This window comes from Gasterosteus aculeatus, chromosome 5, assembly GCF_964276395.1.
Source record: "Gasterosteus aculeatus chromosome 5, fGasAcu3.hap1.1, whole genome shotgun sequence".
NCBI classification, from domain to species: Eukaryota; Metazoa; Chordata; class Actinopteri; order Perciformes; family Gasterosteidae; genus Gasterosteus; species Gasterosteus aculeatus.
In genome coordinates, this window is record NC_135692.1 from 13,879,463 (window position 1) to 13,891,775 (window position 12,313).

At 39.5% G+C, this 12,313-nt stretch overlaps 1 protein-coding gene across 1 annotated transcript; it reads left to right on the forward strand.

Annotated features, from left to right (window-relative positions):
- Positions 1-1,000: 1,000 nt before the first annotated feature.
- LOC120819087 (uncharacterized) lies at positions 1,001-11,510 on the forward strand. The gene is made up of 18 exons (XM_040176193.2): positions 1,001-1,103; positions 2,531-2,620; positions 5,890-5,955; positions 6,109-6,189; positions 6,342-6,422; positions 6,575-6,655; positions 6,808-6,888; positions 7,041-7,121; positions 7,217-7,339; positions 7,736-7,845; positions 8,385-8,449; positions 8,571-8,746; positions 9,216-9,341; positions 9,467-9,512; positions 9,672-9,709; positions 10,064-10,151; positions 10,379-10,652; positions 10,760-11,510. Exons 1-18 carry the CDS (start codon positions 1,049-1,051, stop codon positions 10,913-10,915), a joined length of 1,818 nt encoding a protein of 605 aa, XP_040032127.2. The 5' UTR covers positions 1,001-1,048; the 3' UTR covers positions 10,916-11,510.
- The last annotated feature ends 803 nt before the right edge of the window (positions 11,511-12,313 follow it).

Consider the following 12,313-nt stretch of genomic DNA (forward strand, 5'->3'; position numbering starts at 1 on the left):
TTGAGTATTGGACAACTCTTTTTGGTTAAAAGCTTGTAAACCCCCCAAAATGGTAATAATTATTAGCCCATCGTGTTGACATTGTTGATCCAGGCACAATGCAAACGTAGAACAAAAGTCACCTCTGCCCTTAATTCTGTCATTAACTCCTTAGCTGTATAATTCATGCATTCTGCTTTCATGAACCTTTCAACAAATGCTTGCTACTCAGAGTAGAAAATAGCAACTCTAAATTAGGAACACAGAAACAAACCACTAAGACGCTGCAATAAGTTATTCAATGTATTTGTTTCAGAATCAGAATCAGAAGCCATTTATTGCAACATGTGTTACAGTGGAATTTGACTTGGTGCTTTGGTGCAATATAATAAAAAAAAGTAAGATTAAAAATTTATATAAAAGCAAGAATAATAATATAGACAGATAAGCACGTTAAAACGCATATGTGTGTCCATACGTTTCCATGGTGAGAGAAACCACTGTTCTTTGGTTACGATGCAGGAAAGACCTTTAGTCAAAGAGGGCACTGGCAGAATACAAATTGTTTGTGAAACCCAAGCTTTAACACAAATCGTATTCCAAAATCTGTTTTTAAAATATCTTCTCAATTTTTTTTTATAAGGACAACTAAGCAAGAGGTTTCTGAGATAAATGAATGCTAAACCTTCCAGATCCTTTGTTAACGAACATTATTGCCAGCGCCTCTTTGGATTTTCTCAATCACAACTGACAGTAGGTTTTGTTCATGGTTGCTATAGTAACCCCTGGCTCAGCCTGGCTCGTTATATAGCTCTTCTACTTACTCACGTCTTGAACATTAACAGAAACAAAATAAGAGCAAGGGATCTATGTCATGGAAGATTGATGTACAGATAAATGTCTTCTCAGAAAGAAGGCCCACCGAGTCATCTTCTATGGGCGGGAAATGTACTTTAGCACCCAGTGCCGCCCTCGGAGGAGTGGCTAATGATTAAAACACCTGAGCCCTAAAGCCCCGTCCAGTCATAGCCCTCTCTGTCGTTCTTGCTTGTCAGTGACTTATTTTTGGATGGCTCAAGAAATGAAACCGTTTTTTGTCCTTTGGGTGGTTGTGGCCTTTTTTGGTAAGTTGGCATGTTTTCTTTAATATTCACTCTAAATCCTAAACGTTCACTACCCAAAGCAGAGATACATGCAGGCCGCGGACACAGTTTAAAAATGCTTTTATTAGATAGAAGTAGATAAGATAGAAGAGAAGATGAAACAGAAGTGAAACAGATTTATTGTATTATATGTTGTCTAAATCTAAACCAGTGACACTATGATATTGCAGACCGAGGGCTGAGCATTTGTCCTTGTAACTAGTGTACCTATCAACTGCTTGGTGTTTTCATATTTAATGTCTTTTGTCTCACTTTTGTCAATTTTAAAATCCAGCTAGTGAGAAATAGGCCGTTAAAATAAAGGCACTTAATTGCTTCAACCTTGGCTGTACAACCATTAATTTTTTTAGCTCGGGATTTGCTTTGTTTGCACGTCAAATGTTAATATTTAACTATTGCGTTGATGCAGGCAATCTGACCTCACCTTACGACCCTGTTATTATCGTACCATCCTTTAGGAGTCTATTCCAATAAGGAAGTATCTTTGTTCCCTTAACACCTGATGTTGAATGCAAGCTTTATATGTTTAAAGTCCAAATGAGCATTAGGATGTGGATGTAGGAACAGCTATTCATGGTTTTGGGGTCTTTTCCTAACATGCTAAAATGTTTCACAGATTTTGTTTTCAACAATATGTCAATGACACAAATTCACCGTTTCAGTATCAATGTGTCTATTTTCCTGTGACACCTCAGTGCCTACTAATAACAATTCAATTATAACTACTTTTATAACAATAAAACCTCAATGCACAGCCTTCAACATACTGAACGGCTACTCCTTTAAGATGTAATTCTCTTTGCTATGATTAGTCCTTTTCAAGAAAAAATAATGGCAGTTAGCCTAGCACTGGATTCAAGTTGCATGACATGATCGGTGCATGTGTCTTCTTGGATATAATTAAAAGTATGTCTTAAAATCTAATAGAATTTTGTTCGACATGGTCCCCCCTGCTTGTTTGATTGGCTTGATTGGCTTACCCTGATATTCCTATTTTAACTGTAACCAATCCTCATTTCTAAACCTAACTAACTCGGTCAATAAGAGCAATTAGTAAAAGCCAGAGTAGGGCAGCTCATGGTTTTAACATCCTAGGAAAAAAGACAGCAGACAACAAGACATAAGGGTACTTGTAAACTTCTAAAAATCAGTACAAGGGAGCACCACATGGACCTATAGTCATCTGTATTGTAAAGATGTACATCTTTCCATCTCAACATATTATTTCATGAAGATACAAAAGCTGGCATTAGGTTTACAAATTTTAAGGAAGCAGGGTCAATATATACGTCATTCTCTCTCTCTAAAATTACGAATCCTAATTTTTCCCTATCGGCACAAAGTTTATTATAGGATATTAATTACTGCATTTGTACCCATCTCCACAGCAACTCAGAGTGGCACAACCGATGCGACGTCTAGTACCGGAGAACATACAGCAAGTGCGGACCTCACACCTGTAAAAGCTACAACAACAGGTGCGGCGTTTACAACTATAGAACCTAAAACAGCAGGTGCAGAAACTATAACTGTAGAATCTGTAACAACAGGTTTAGTGAGAACAACTGTAGATTCTACAACGAGCGCGACAATTAGAACGGTAGAAACTGTAACAACAGGAGCGACGATTACGACTGTAGAACCTGGAACAACAGATCTGGCGACTTCAACTTTAGAACCTGGAACCACAGGTGGCGCAATTACAACTGTAGAACCTACAACAACAGGTGCAGCGACTACAACTCTGAAAGCTGTAACAACTTTAGAACCTGGAACGACAGATGGCGCAATTACAACTTTAGAACCTACAACAACAGGTTCGCCGATTACAACTGTAGAACCTACAACAACAGGTGCAGCGACTACAACTGTGGAAGCTGTAACAACTTTAGAACCTGGAACCACAGGTGGCGCGATTACAACTTTAGAACCTACAACTACAGGTTCGGCGATTACAACTGTAGAACCTGGAACCACAGGTGCCGTGATTACAACTTTAGAACCTGGAACAACAGGTGCAGGGGTTTCAACTGTAGAACTTACAACAACAGGCGCGGAGATTACAACTGTAGATCCTGTAACACCAGGTGCGACGGTTACAACTTTAGAATCTGTAACAACAGGTGCGGCGACTGCAACTGTAGAACCTGGAACAACAGGTGCGGCAATTACAACTGTAGAACCTGGAACCACAGGTGCCGTGATTACAACTTTAGAACCTGGAACAACAAGTGCGGCGACTACAACTGTAGAACCTGGAACAACAGGTGCGGCAATTACAACTGTAGTACCTGGAACCACAGGTGCCGTGATTACAACTTTAGAACCTGGAACAACAAGTGCGGCGACTACAACTGTAGAACCTGGAACAACAGGTGCGGCAATTACAACGGTAGAACCTATAACAACAGGTTCGGTGATTACAACTGTAGAACCTATAACAACAGGTTCGGTGATTACAACTGTAGATCCTGTAACACCAGGTGCGACGGTTACAACTGTAGAATCTGTAACAACAGGTGCGGCGACTGCAACTGTAGAACCTGGAACAACAAGTGCGGCGACTACAACTGTAGAATCTGTAACAACAGGTGCGGCAATTACAACTGTAGAACCTGGAACCACAGGTGCCGTGATTACAACTTTAGAACCTGGAACAACAAGTGCGGCGACTACAACTGTAGAACCTGGAACAACAGGTGCGGCAATTACAACGGTAGAACCTATAACAACAGGTTCGGTGATTACAACTGTAGAACCTATAACAACAGGTTCGGTGATTACAACTGTAGATCCTGTAACACCAGGTGCGACGGTTACAACTGTAGAATCTGTAACAACAGGTGCGGCGACTGCAACTGTAGAACCTGGAACAACAAGTGCGGCGACTACAACTGTAGAATCTGTAACAACAGGTGCGGCAATTACAACTGTAGAACCTGGAACCACAGGTGCCGTGATTACAACTTTAGAACCTGTAACACCAGGTGCGACGGTTACAACTGTAGAATCTGTAACAACAAGTGCGGCGACTGCAACTGTAGAACCTGGAACAACAGGTGCGGCAATTACAACTGTAGAACCTGGAACCACAGGTGCCGTGATTACAACTTTAGAACCTGGAACAACAAGTGCGGCGACTACAACTGTAGAACCTGGAACAACAGGTGCGGCAATTACAACTGTAGAACCTGGAACCACAGGTGCCGTGATTACAACTTTAGAACCTGGAACAACAAGTGCGGCGACTACAACTGTAGAACCTGGAACAACAGGTGCGGCAATTACAACTGTAGAACCTGGAACCACAGGTGCCGTGATTACAACTTTAGAACCTGGAACAACAAGTGGGGCGACTACAACTGTAGAACCTGGAACAACAGGTGCGGCAATTACAACGGTAGAACCTATAACAACAGGTTCGGTGATTACAACTGTAGAACCTATAACAACAGGTTCGGTGATTACAACTGTAGATCCTGTAACACCAGGTGCGACGGTTACAACTGTAGAATCTGTAACAACAGGTGCGGCGACTGCAACTGTAGAACCTGGAACAACAGGTGCGGCAATTACAACTGTAGAACCTGGAACCACAGGTGCCGTGATTACAACTTTAGAACCTGTAACACCAGGTGCGACGGTTACAACTGTAGAATCTGTAACAACAAGTGCGGCGACTGCAACTGTAGAACCTGGAACAACAGGTGCGGCAATTACAACTGTAGAACCTGGAACCACAGGTGCCGTGATTACAACTTTAGAACCTGGAACAACAAGTGCGGCGACTACAACTGTAGAACCTGGAACAACAGGTGCGGCAATTACAACGGTAGAACCTATAACAACAGGTTCGGTGATTACAACTGTAGAACCTATAACAACAGGTTCGGTGATTACAACTGTAGATCCTGTAACACCAGGTGCGACGGTTACAACTGTAGAATCTGTAACAACAAGTGCGGCGACTGCAACTGTAGAACCTGGAACAACAGGTGCGGCAATTACAACTGTAGAACCTGGAACCACAGGTGCCGTCATTACAACTTTAGAACCTGGAACAACAAGTGCGGCGACTACAACTGTAGAACCTGGAACAACAGGTGCGGCAATTACAACGGTAGAACCTATAACAACAGGTTCGGTGATTACAACTGTAGAACCTATAACAACAGGTTCGGTGATTACAACTGTAGAACCTATAACAACAGGTTCGGTGATTACAACTGTAGATCCTGTAACACCAGGTGCGACGGTTACAACTGTAGAATCTGTAACAACAGGTGCGGCGACTGCAACTGTAGAACCTGGAACAACAAGTGCGGCGACTACAACTGTAGAATCTGTAACAACAGGTGCGGCAATTACAACTGCAGAACCTGGAACCACAGGTGCCGTGATTACAACTTTAGAACCTGTAACACCAGGTGCGACGGTTACAACTGTAGAATCTGTAACAACAAGTGCGGCGACTGCAACTGTAGAACCTGTAACACCAGGTGCGACGGTTACAACTGTAGAATCTGTAACAACAGGTGCGGCGACTGCAACTGTAGAACCTGGAACAACAATTGCGGCGACTACAACTTTAGAACCTGTACCAACAGGTGCAGCGACTACAATTCTAGCAACTTTAACAACAGGTGAGGTGATTACCATTGTAGAACCTACAAAAACAGGTTTGGTGACTACAACTGTAGAAACTATAACAACAACAGGTTTATTTCCACTGTTTCAACAACAACAGCAAATCTGGATGGTTCATCGACAACACTGAAACCTCCTACAGATCCTCCAACCACAAAGCCTTCGGGTAATTTGATCTTTTAAAACCTTATTTTCTTCTGTTTCCGTAATTTAATTGTTTTTAGAAGCTACCAGAATGCTTACATTTTTATGTGATTGATGTCTGACTATTACAGCTGTAGAACCTATAACAACAACAGCTTTATTTCCACTGTTTAAGATTCAACAACAACAGCAAATCCGGATGGTTCATCCACAACACCGAAACCTCCTACAGATCCTCCAACCACAAAGCCTTCGGGTAATTTCATCTTTTAAAACTTTATTTTCTTCTGTTTCCATAATTCATAGTTTTTAGATGCTACCAGAATGCTTACATTTTTATGTGATTGATATCTGACTACTGCACATGTAGAATCTATAACAACAACAGCTTTATTTCCACTGTTTAAGATTCAACAACAACAGCAAATCCGGATGGTTCATCCACAACACCGAAACCTCCTACAGATCCTCCAACCACAAAGCCTTCGGGTAATTTCATCTTTTAAAACTTTATTTTCTTCTGTTTCCATAATTCATAGTTTTTAGATGCTACCAGAATGCTTACATTTTTATGTGATTGATATCTGACTACTGCACATGTAGAATCTATAACAACAACAGCTTTATTTCCACTGTTTAAGATTCAACAACAACAGCAAATCCGGATGGTTCATCCACAACACCGAAACCTCCTACAGATCCTCCAACCACAAAGCCTTCGGGTAATTTCATCTTTTAAAACTTTATTTTCTTCTGTTTCCATAATTCATAGTTTTTAGATGCTACCAGAATGCTTACATTTTTATGTGATTGATATCTGACTACTGCACATTTAGAATCTATAACAACAACAGCTTTATTTCCACTGTTTAAGATTCAACAACAACAGCAAATCCGGATGGTTCATTCACAACACCGAAACCTCCTACAGATCCTCCAACCACAAAGCCTTCGGGTAATTTCATCTTTTAAAACTTTATTTTCTTCTGTTTCAAAAATTCATAGTTTTTAGATACTGCCAGAATGCTTACATTTTTGTGTGATTGATGTCTGACTATTACAGCTGTAGAACCTATAACAACAACAGGTTTATTTCCACTGTTTAAGATTCAACAACAACAGCAAATCCGGATGGTTCACCCACAACACCAAAGCCTCCTACAGATCCTCCAACCACAAAGCCTTTAGGTAATTTCATCTTTTAAAACTTAATTTTTTTAGATTCTACCGCAAAGCTTATATTGCTGTGTGTGATTGATGTTTTTTATTATTTGACCATGAAGAACCCTGTGATGGAAACCCATGCTCCGATGGGAGCACCTGTGAGCCTCGTCACAATCAAACCTTTGAATGCTTGTGTTTGGCTGGTGATTCCTATGATACTGAAAGCAAGTCATGTCAGAGTGGTGAGTGTTTGTCTTTAGTTTGTGGATTTCTTGGTTAGAAAGTGATGTTATGGGATTACCAAATTGTCGGCCTTTATTCATCTGTGCTATTTGAAAAAAAAGTGTTGTGTTAATGTAGACGTTTGTTTAAATAATCCGCAAAAACTAAACCCTGTAAAAACCATCTGGTATGGAATATATTTTGAACTGGAACTGTGACATCCTGTCGTTACGCTGTGTTGCCAGGCAAAATGATTATTGTTCCAGCTGTCTTAAGTGTAGCTGTTATTATTTTGACAGAAATGAGACTGGGTTTTGGGTACTTTTGTCTAGTAATGAACAAGAAAGGGAATTTGTCTAAATGTTGAACAATTCTTTGAAATGAACAGAATCTGAGATTATATTTTTCTTTTAAAGCCAAAGTTTTTCCTGGACAACTAACCTTGCCTGGCCTCGAATACAATATAAAAATGGCTGACAAGACATCACAAGAGTTTAAAAAGGCTTCCTTAGACATTAACAAAGAGGTAAGCGAGAAGTTATATTATTTTTGACTTTTTTTATGATCCTTTTTTTTCAAGGTCCCAGGTAATGCACACCCATTGCTTTTATGTTATCTATTTTCTTCATATTCTTTCCCAGAAGCGATAGATATATTTAATAATAATATATTGAAGTTGTACATCGCCTTAAAGATTATTCAAAGGCACTTTATACGGTAAAAAAAAAATAAGTAACTGAAACAGTTAAAGGAATAACACTCTGAACACATCAACAATGAGAATAAAACAACAATAAAACACAGAGAGGCGGTTGTCATAATGTGAGGTTTATGATTGTTGTTCTGAGAGAATAGAGTGAGGGAGAACACAAAGGGCTGTGACAGCAATGAAGAACCAGCAGATATACGACCATGTTTACTTGAAATGATGTGTGACGGTTATAAACAATGATTAACTATTGAAATAAATAATACTACTAAACTGCTTCACAATGTCCATCAAATGCCGTAGTTAAATTGATCAAATCCCGAACCAAAATGTTATCATTTTCTCCTAAAATACAGATTACGATGGTTTTCAAGGATGATACTTCTTTCTCCGGATCGACAGTGGTGGAAATCAGTAAGGCGTAAGTCCCAAAGGTTTCACCTTCCCTCTGTCACTTACAGAGCCTACAGCACACCTACGTGCATATTGCACTTAAAATTGCAGAATGTAGTCATGATTGTGTGGGATTTTCTTCTCTATAGGTCGCCTGTACAAAGCAAAGTTTGGTCAATGTCAGCGAGGGCTTCAGGGACAGTAAATGCAACTGTAGAGATCATCTTCAAAAAAGGTGCTGAGATTAAAGAAACGGACGTTCTAAAGCAGATGGAAGCTGCCGTAGACTGTGCGGATTGCTTACTGAAGGGTGCACAATTTAAGAGTAAGTTTGTGAACTATATCTTGTTTGAAGTTTGAATTGGCTCTAAATAAAAATAAGATTAGTTTTCAGCCAGAGCTTTACTTTTAAATGCTGTTTGCACATCTTCATATGGTTTTCTGTACGTTTTTTTTATTTTTTATTTATTTAGGTATTTTTAACGGCAGACATTGTGGCCAATTATTATTTAACATTGTGAGCCATTGGTTAAAATTACCCAAGGGTCAAAATTCTAAAACGTTAGTGATGATTTTGAAATACTAATTTATGTTTAAATCTGATTACATATACATGCCATGGCTTTTTATCATCGTTCATAAAGTGGTCTGTGTGTATCCTTCAGCCAATGAGGTCATCTTTCAAGTGCTACCAGCACACTGAAAATTCATATCCATTCATTGTTTGTTTTGTACCTCTGTACTTATTTATATAGGTGAACTGAATGAGTCTTCTTTTTATCCCTGATATGTAGACGAACCTTTGTGTGCTTTGAATCCCTGTGATAATACTACAATATGCGAACCGCAAGATGGAGACTTTACTTGCACCTGTTTGGAACAATTCATTAAGACAGACTTCGGTAAAAGGTTGTGCATAGGTAAGGAAATTTAGTTTGTCTAAAAGAGTTAGTCTGTTTGCATTTATGTGTTTGTGTGTGTTATAATAACATTTATTTTCTATCTAAAAGATCTAAAATAATCTCAACCTTTTCTGTTTTTGCAGCGTGTCCTAGTGGTAAAAAAGCTAAAGACTCCAAAGAATGTGTCGAGTGAGTGTTTAAATTTCACATTGTGTGTATCTAGTTAATACTTCATGCACATCGTAGTGTTAAGATAAAAAATGAGAGGCACTGTAGATATGACCTCTGGTTATAGAAAGCTTGTTAATAGATAAAACCATTAAATGAATTGTTCTTCCTGTCTTTTAGTTGTCCCTTTGGTTATTCTGGTTTTAACTGTGGGGAAAGTGAGTATACAATATGCTTGTTTTTGAGAGTTAAAGTAACAACCTCTTAGGGATTGACATAAAATCAATATTGTAGAGTGAGTGATGTAGGACATGCAGTAACTGCTGCATGTCCAGTGGTGTTTGCATATGGTCTCTATGGCAACATGCATTTTCTGTTACATCGTTTAAATGTTAACAGAACCCAAGGCATATATTTTTAAAGCCTTCTGCGATAATTCAAAACCCTTGCTATGTTGAAATCAACTTTCATAACTTTCACTTGATAAGTGAAACACTTTATGAAGTTAGTTGGAGAGGACCGATTAACAGCGTAGCCTTCTTATTGATGTTCTTCTCATTGTGTTTTGTTAGCCTGGAAGCTGAGTTTGGTCATCGCCGGCACCGTGCTCGGGGGCCTGCTGCTCATCGCGCTCATTCTTCTGCCTGTATTGGTGCACAAGTGAGTTCATCTATTTACTCAGCCATTCACTATTGCCCGTGCCATTTCTTCATCATGTTTCCGTCTATACTCATTAACTTTTATGTAGCCAGTCAAATGAATAATGAACCGTATTTAATAGCAACAAGATTGGCTGGTGTTAAACTGGCTGTTTTATTTCAGGCGTCCACATTTAGCAAATAATACAGTAACAGTAGAGTAATGTCAACGTTCTATCATCTTGTTAGATACTCAAAGAAGGTCTCCAAGAACGAGAAAAGTGGAGACATGGAGCCATACGCCAGACTGCCTCCTACCAAGCAATCAATGGCTAACGGCGGTTCAGCTCAAAGCCAGCATGCCCCGTATAGTGGGCCGGCCAACAGGATGTCAGGCTTCCCCAGTGCCGGGGCGCCTCGGATCCCAAGGGCCACCGCCACAAACAGTTGGGAAAAAAGAGCCAACATGGAGATGACTCCGAGCAGCAGAGGACAAAACCTGTTTCCAGCGGGGGGGAACTCGGTCAGTATGCACCAAGAGAAGGAACTGAGCAGAAAATGAATGAGATCTGCGGTATGAGTGTTTGGTGTTGCAATTCTCCAATGAAGAAATTCTCTTTTTTGTTGCAGCGGCTCTACGACGACCACGGTGACATGAACCCAGTTGCTCAGTCTCGCCCCCAGAGCAACCCCTACACACAGAATCAACCTCGCGCCAACCTGTACGGCCAGAGCCAAGGCCACAGCAACCCCTACTACATGCACGACAACGGAAAGCGGTTTTAATTAACAGGGCTTCCCCAGCGAAGGTTTATCCTACAATAATCTAAAATGAGTTTTATAGGAAACACCTGGGAATCAGCTCTTTTTTTCTTAGGTAGCTAAATACCACAAATACACTATGATGGTGAGAGTTTTGAAACCGGAAGTGAAATGAGCAGAGTCGCATTGGGTCTTGTGCAATTGCGGAAATCAACCAATCATAAGCTGTCATAGATTAATCCTGTCCTTGGTTAAAGTTAAGGATTCGAGATTCAAGGTATTTTTAAAGGCTTATATTTATAATTTGCAATGTTGATCAATTTAAATATCAGTCTCTTAAGACTTTTTAATTGTTAAATTACTTTGAAAAGAAGATTATGTCTTGCTCCTTTATGAATTTACAGATAATACCTTTGTTGTAACATGTATTATGTTTACGATGAATCACAATTTTTGGTTGTATTCTCTTTTCTTAGTTATTCCTCCAAATTGGGACATGTTATATCCCTGTCAAACATCAAATTGTTTTTGTCATTCTGTGTTGTACAACTGAGAGTATTGCGTATTTTTATCACTCAAACAATTCAATTCATAAAATAAAAAGCAATATTTCGAAATAGTTATTTATACCACTTATTGTAATGTATTGATTTGTCTTTGCCACTCACATCTATATGAAATTAATGACAAATGTTGAAAAGCACATATTAAATTTAACATTCAAAATTAAATTAAAATTAAAATGCATTTAAAATGAATTATTGATTTTTTCTTCTTCTTTTTGCGTTGGTCTAAAAGCAAGCGCGAGCTAGTTGGCCACAGATATTCAAATGAATGTGAAATTATTTATTATCAAAGACATAACACTTATTTACAGCCAATTTTTCATATTGTCTTTCTTTCATTTATCGTTTTTCGAGATGGTCCTTGGAATGTTCTTAACAATTACAAGTTATTTGTAGCATCAGTGTAGTACATTACATCATAGTACTACTGCACTGCGCAACACTCTTTTTGTACAGCCACTGGAGGGCGCCAGAGTTTAACAGTCTCGAAGAGGATAATCCCAGTGGGATGCAACATTACATTACAGGTCATTTAGCTGACGCTTTTATCCAAAGCACATTACACTTTAAACCCATAGCTTTTTACATTTTTGCCCGTGGAGCAATTAGGGATTAGGTGTCTTGCTCAGGGAAACTTTGACTTGAGACATGGGGCAGCCGGGACTCGAACCACCAACCTTGCGGTTCTCAGTGCACCCCCTGCGCCACGACGACCCACATGATCTGGGTTTTCACAGGGGGTTGACCGGTGTTTTTATCAATCTGGTGATATATTGTCCAAAATACGGCAAAATGCTTTAAAGAAATTCAAATTCAAAAGTCCCCAAGTGGGCGAGTTTTAAATACATTGTGAAAA

Bases quoted from the DNA above. Each gene is read 5' to 3' on its own strand.
- LOC120819087 (XM_040176193.2), top strand. From the start codon at position 1,049: ATGGCTCAAGAAATGAAACCGTTTTTTGTCCTTTGGGTGGTTGTGGCC. The intron at 6,423-6,574 runs GTAATTTCATCT...CCACTGTTTAAG, and splicing joins TCCAACCACAAAGCCTTCGG to ATTCAACAACAACAGCAAAT. The intron at 8,747-9,215 runs GTAAGTTTGTGA...CCTGATATGTAG, and splicing joins GAAGGGTGCACAATTTAAGA to ACGAACCTTTGTGTGCTTTG.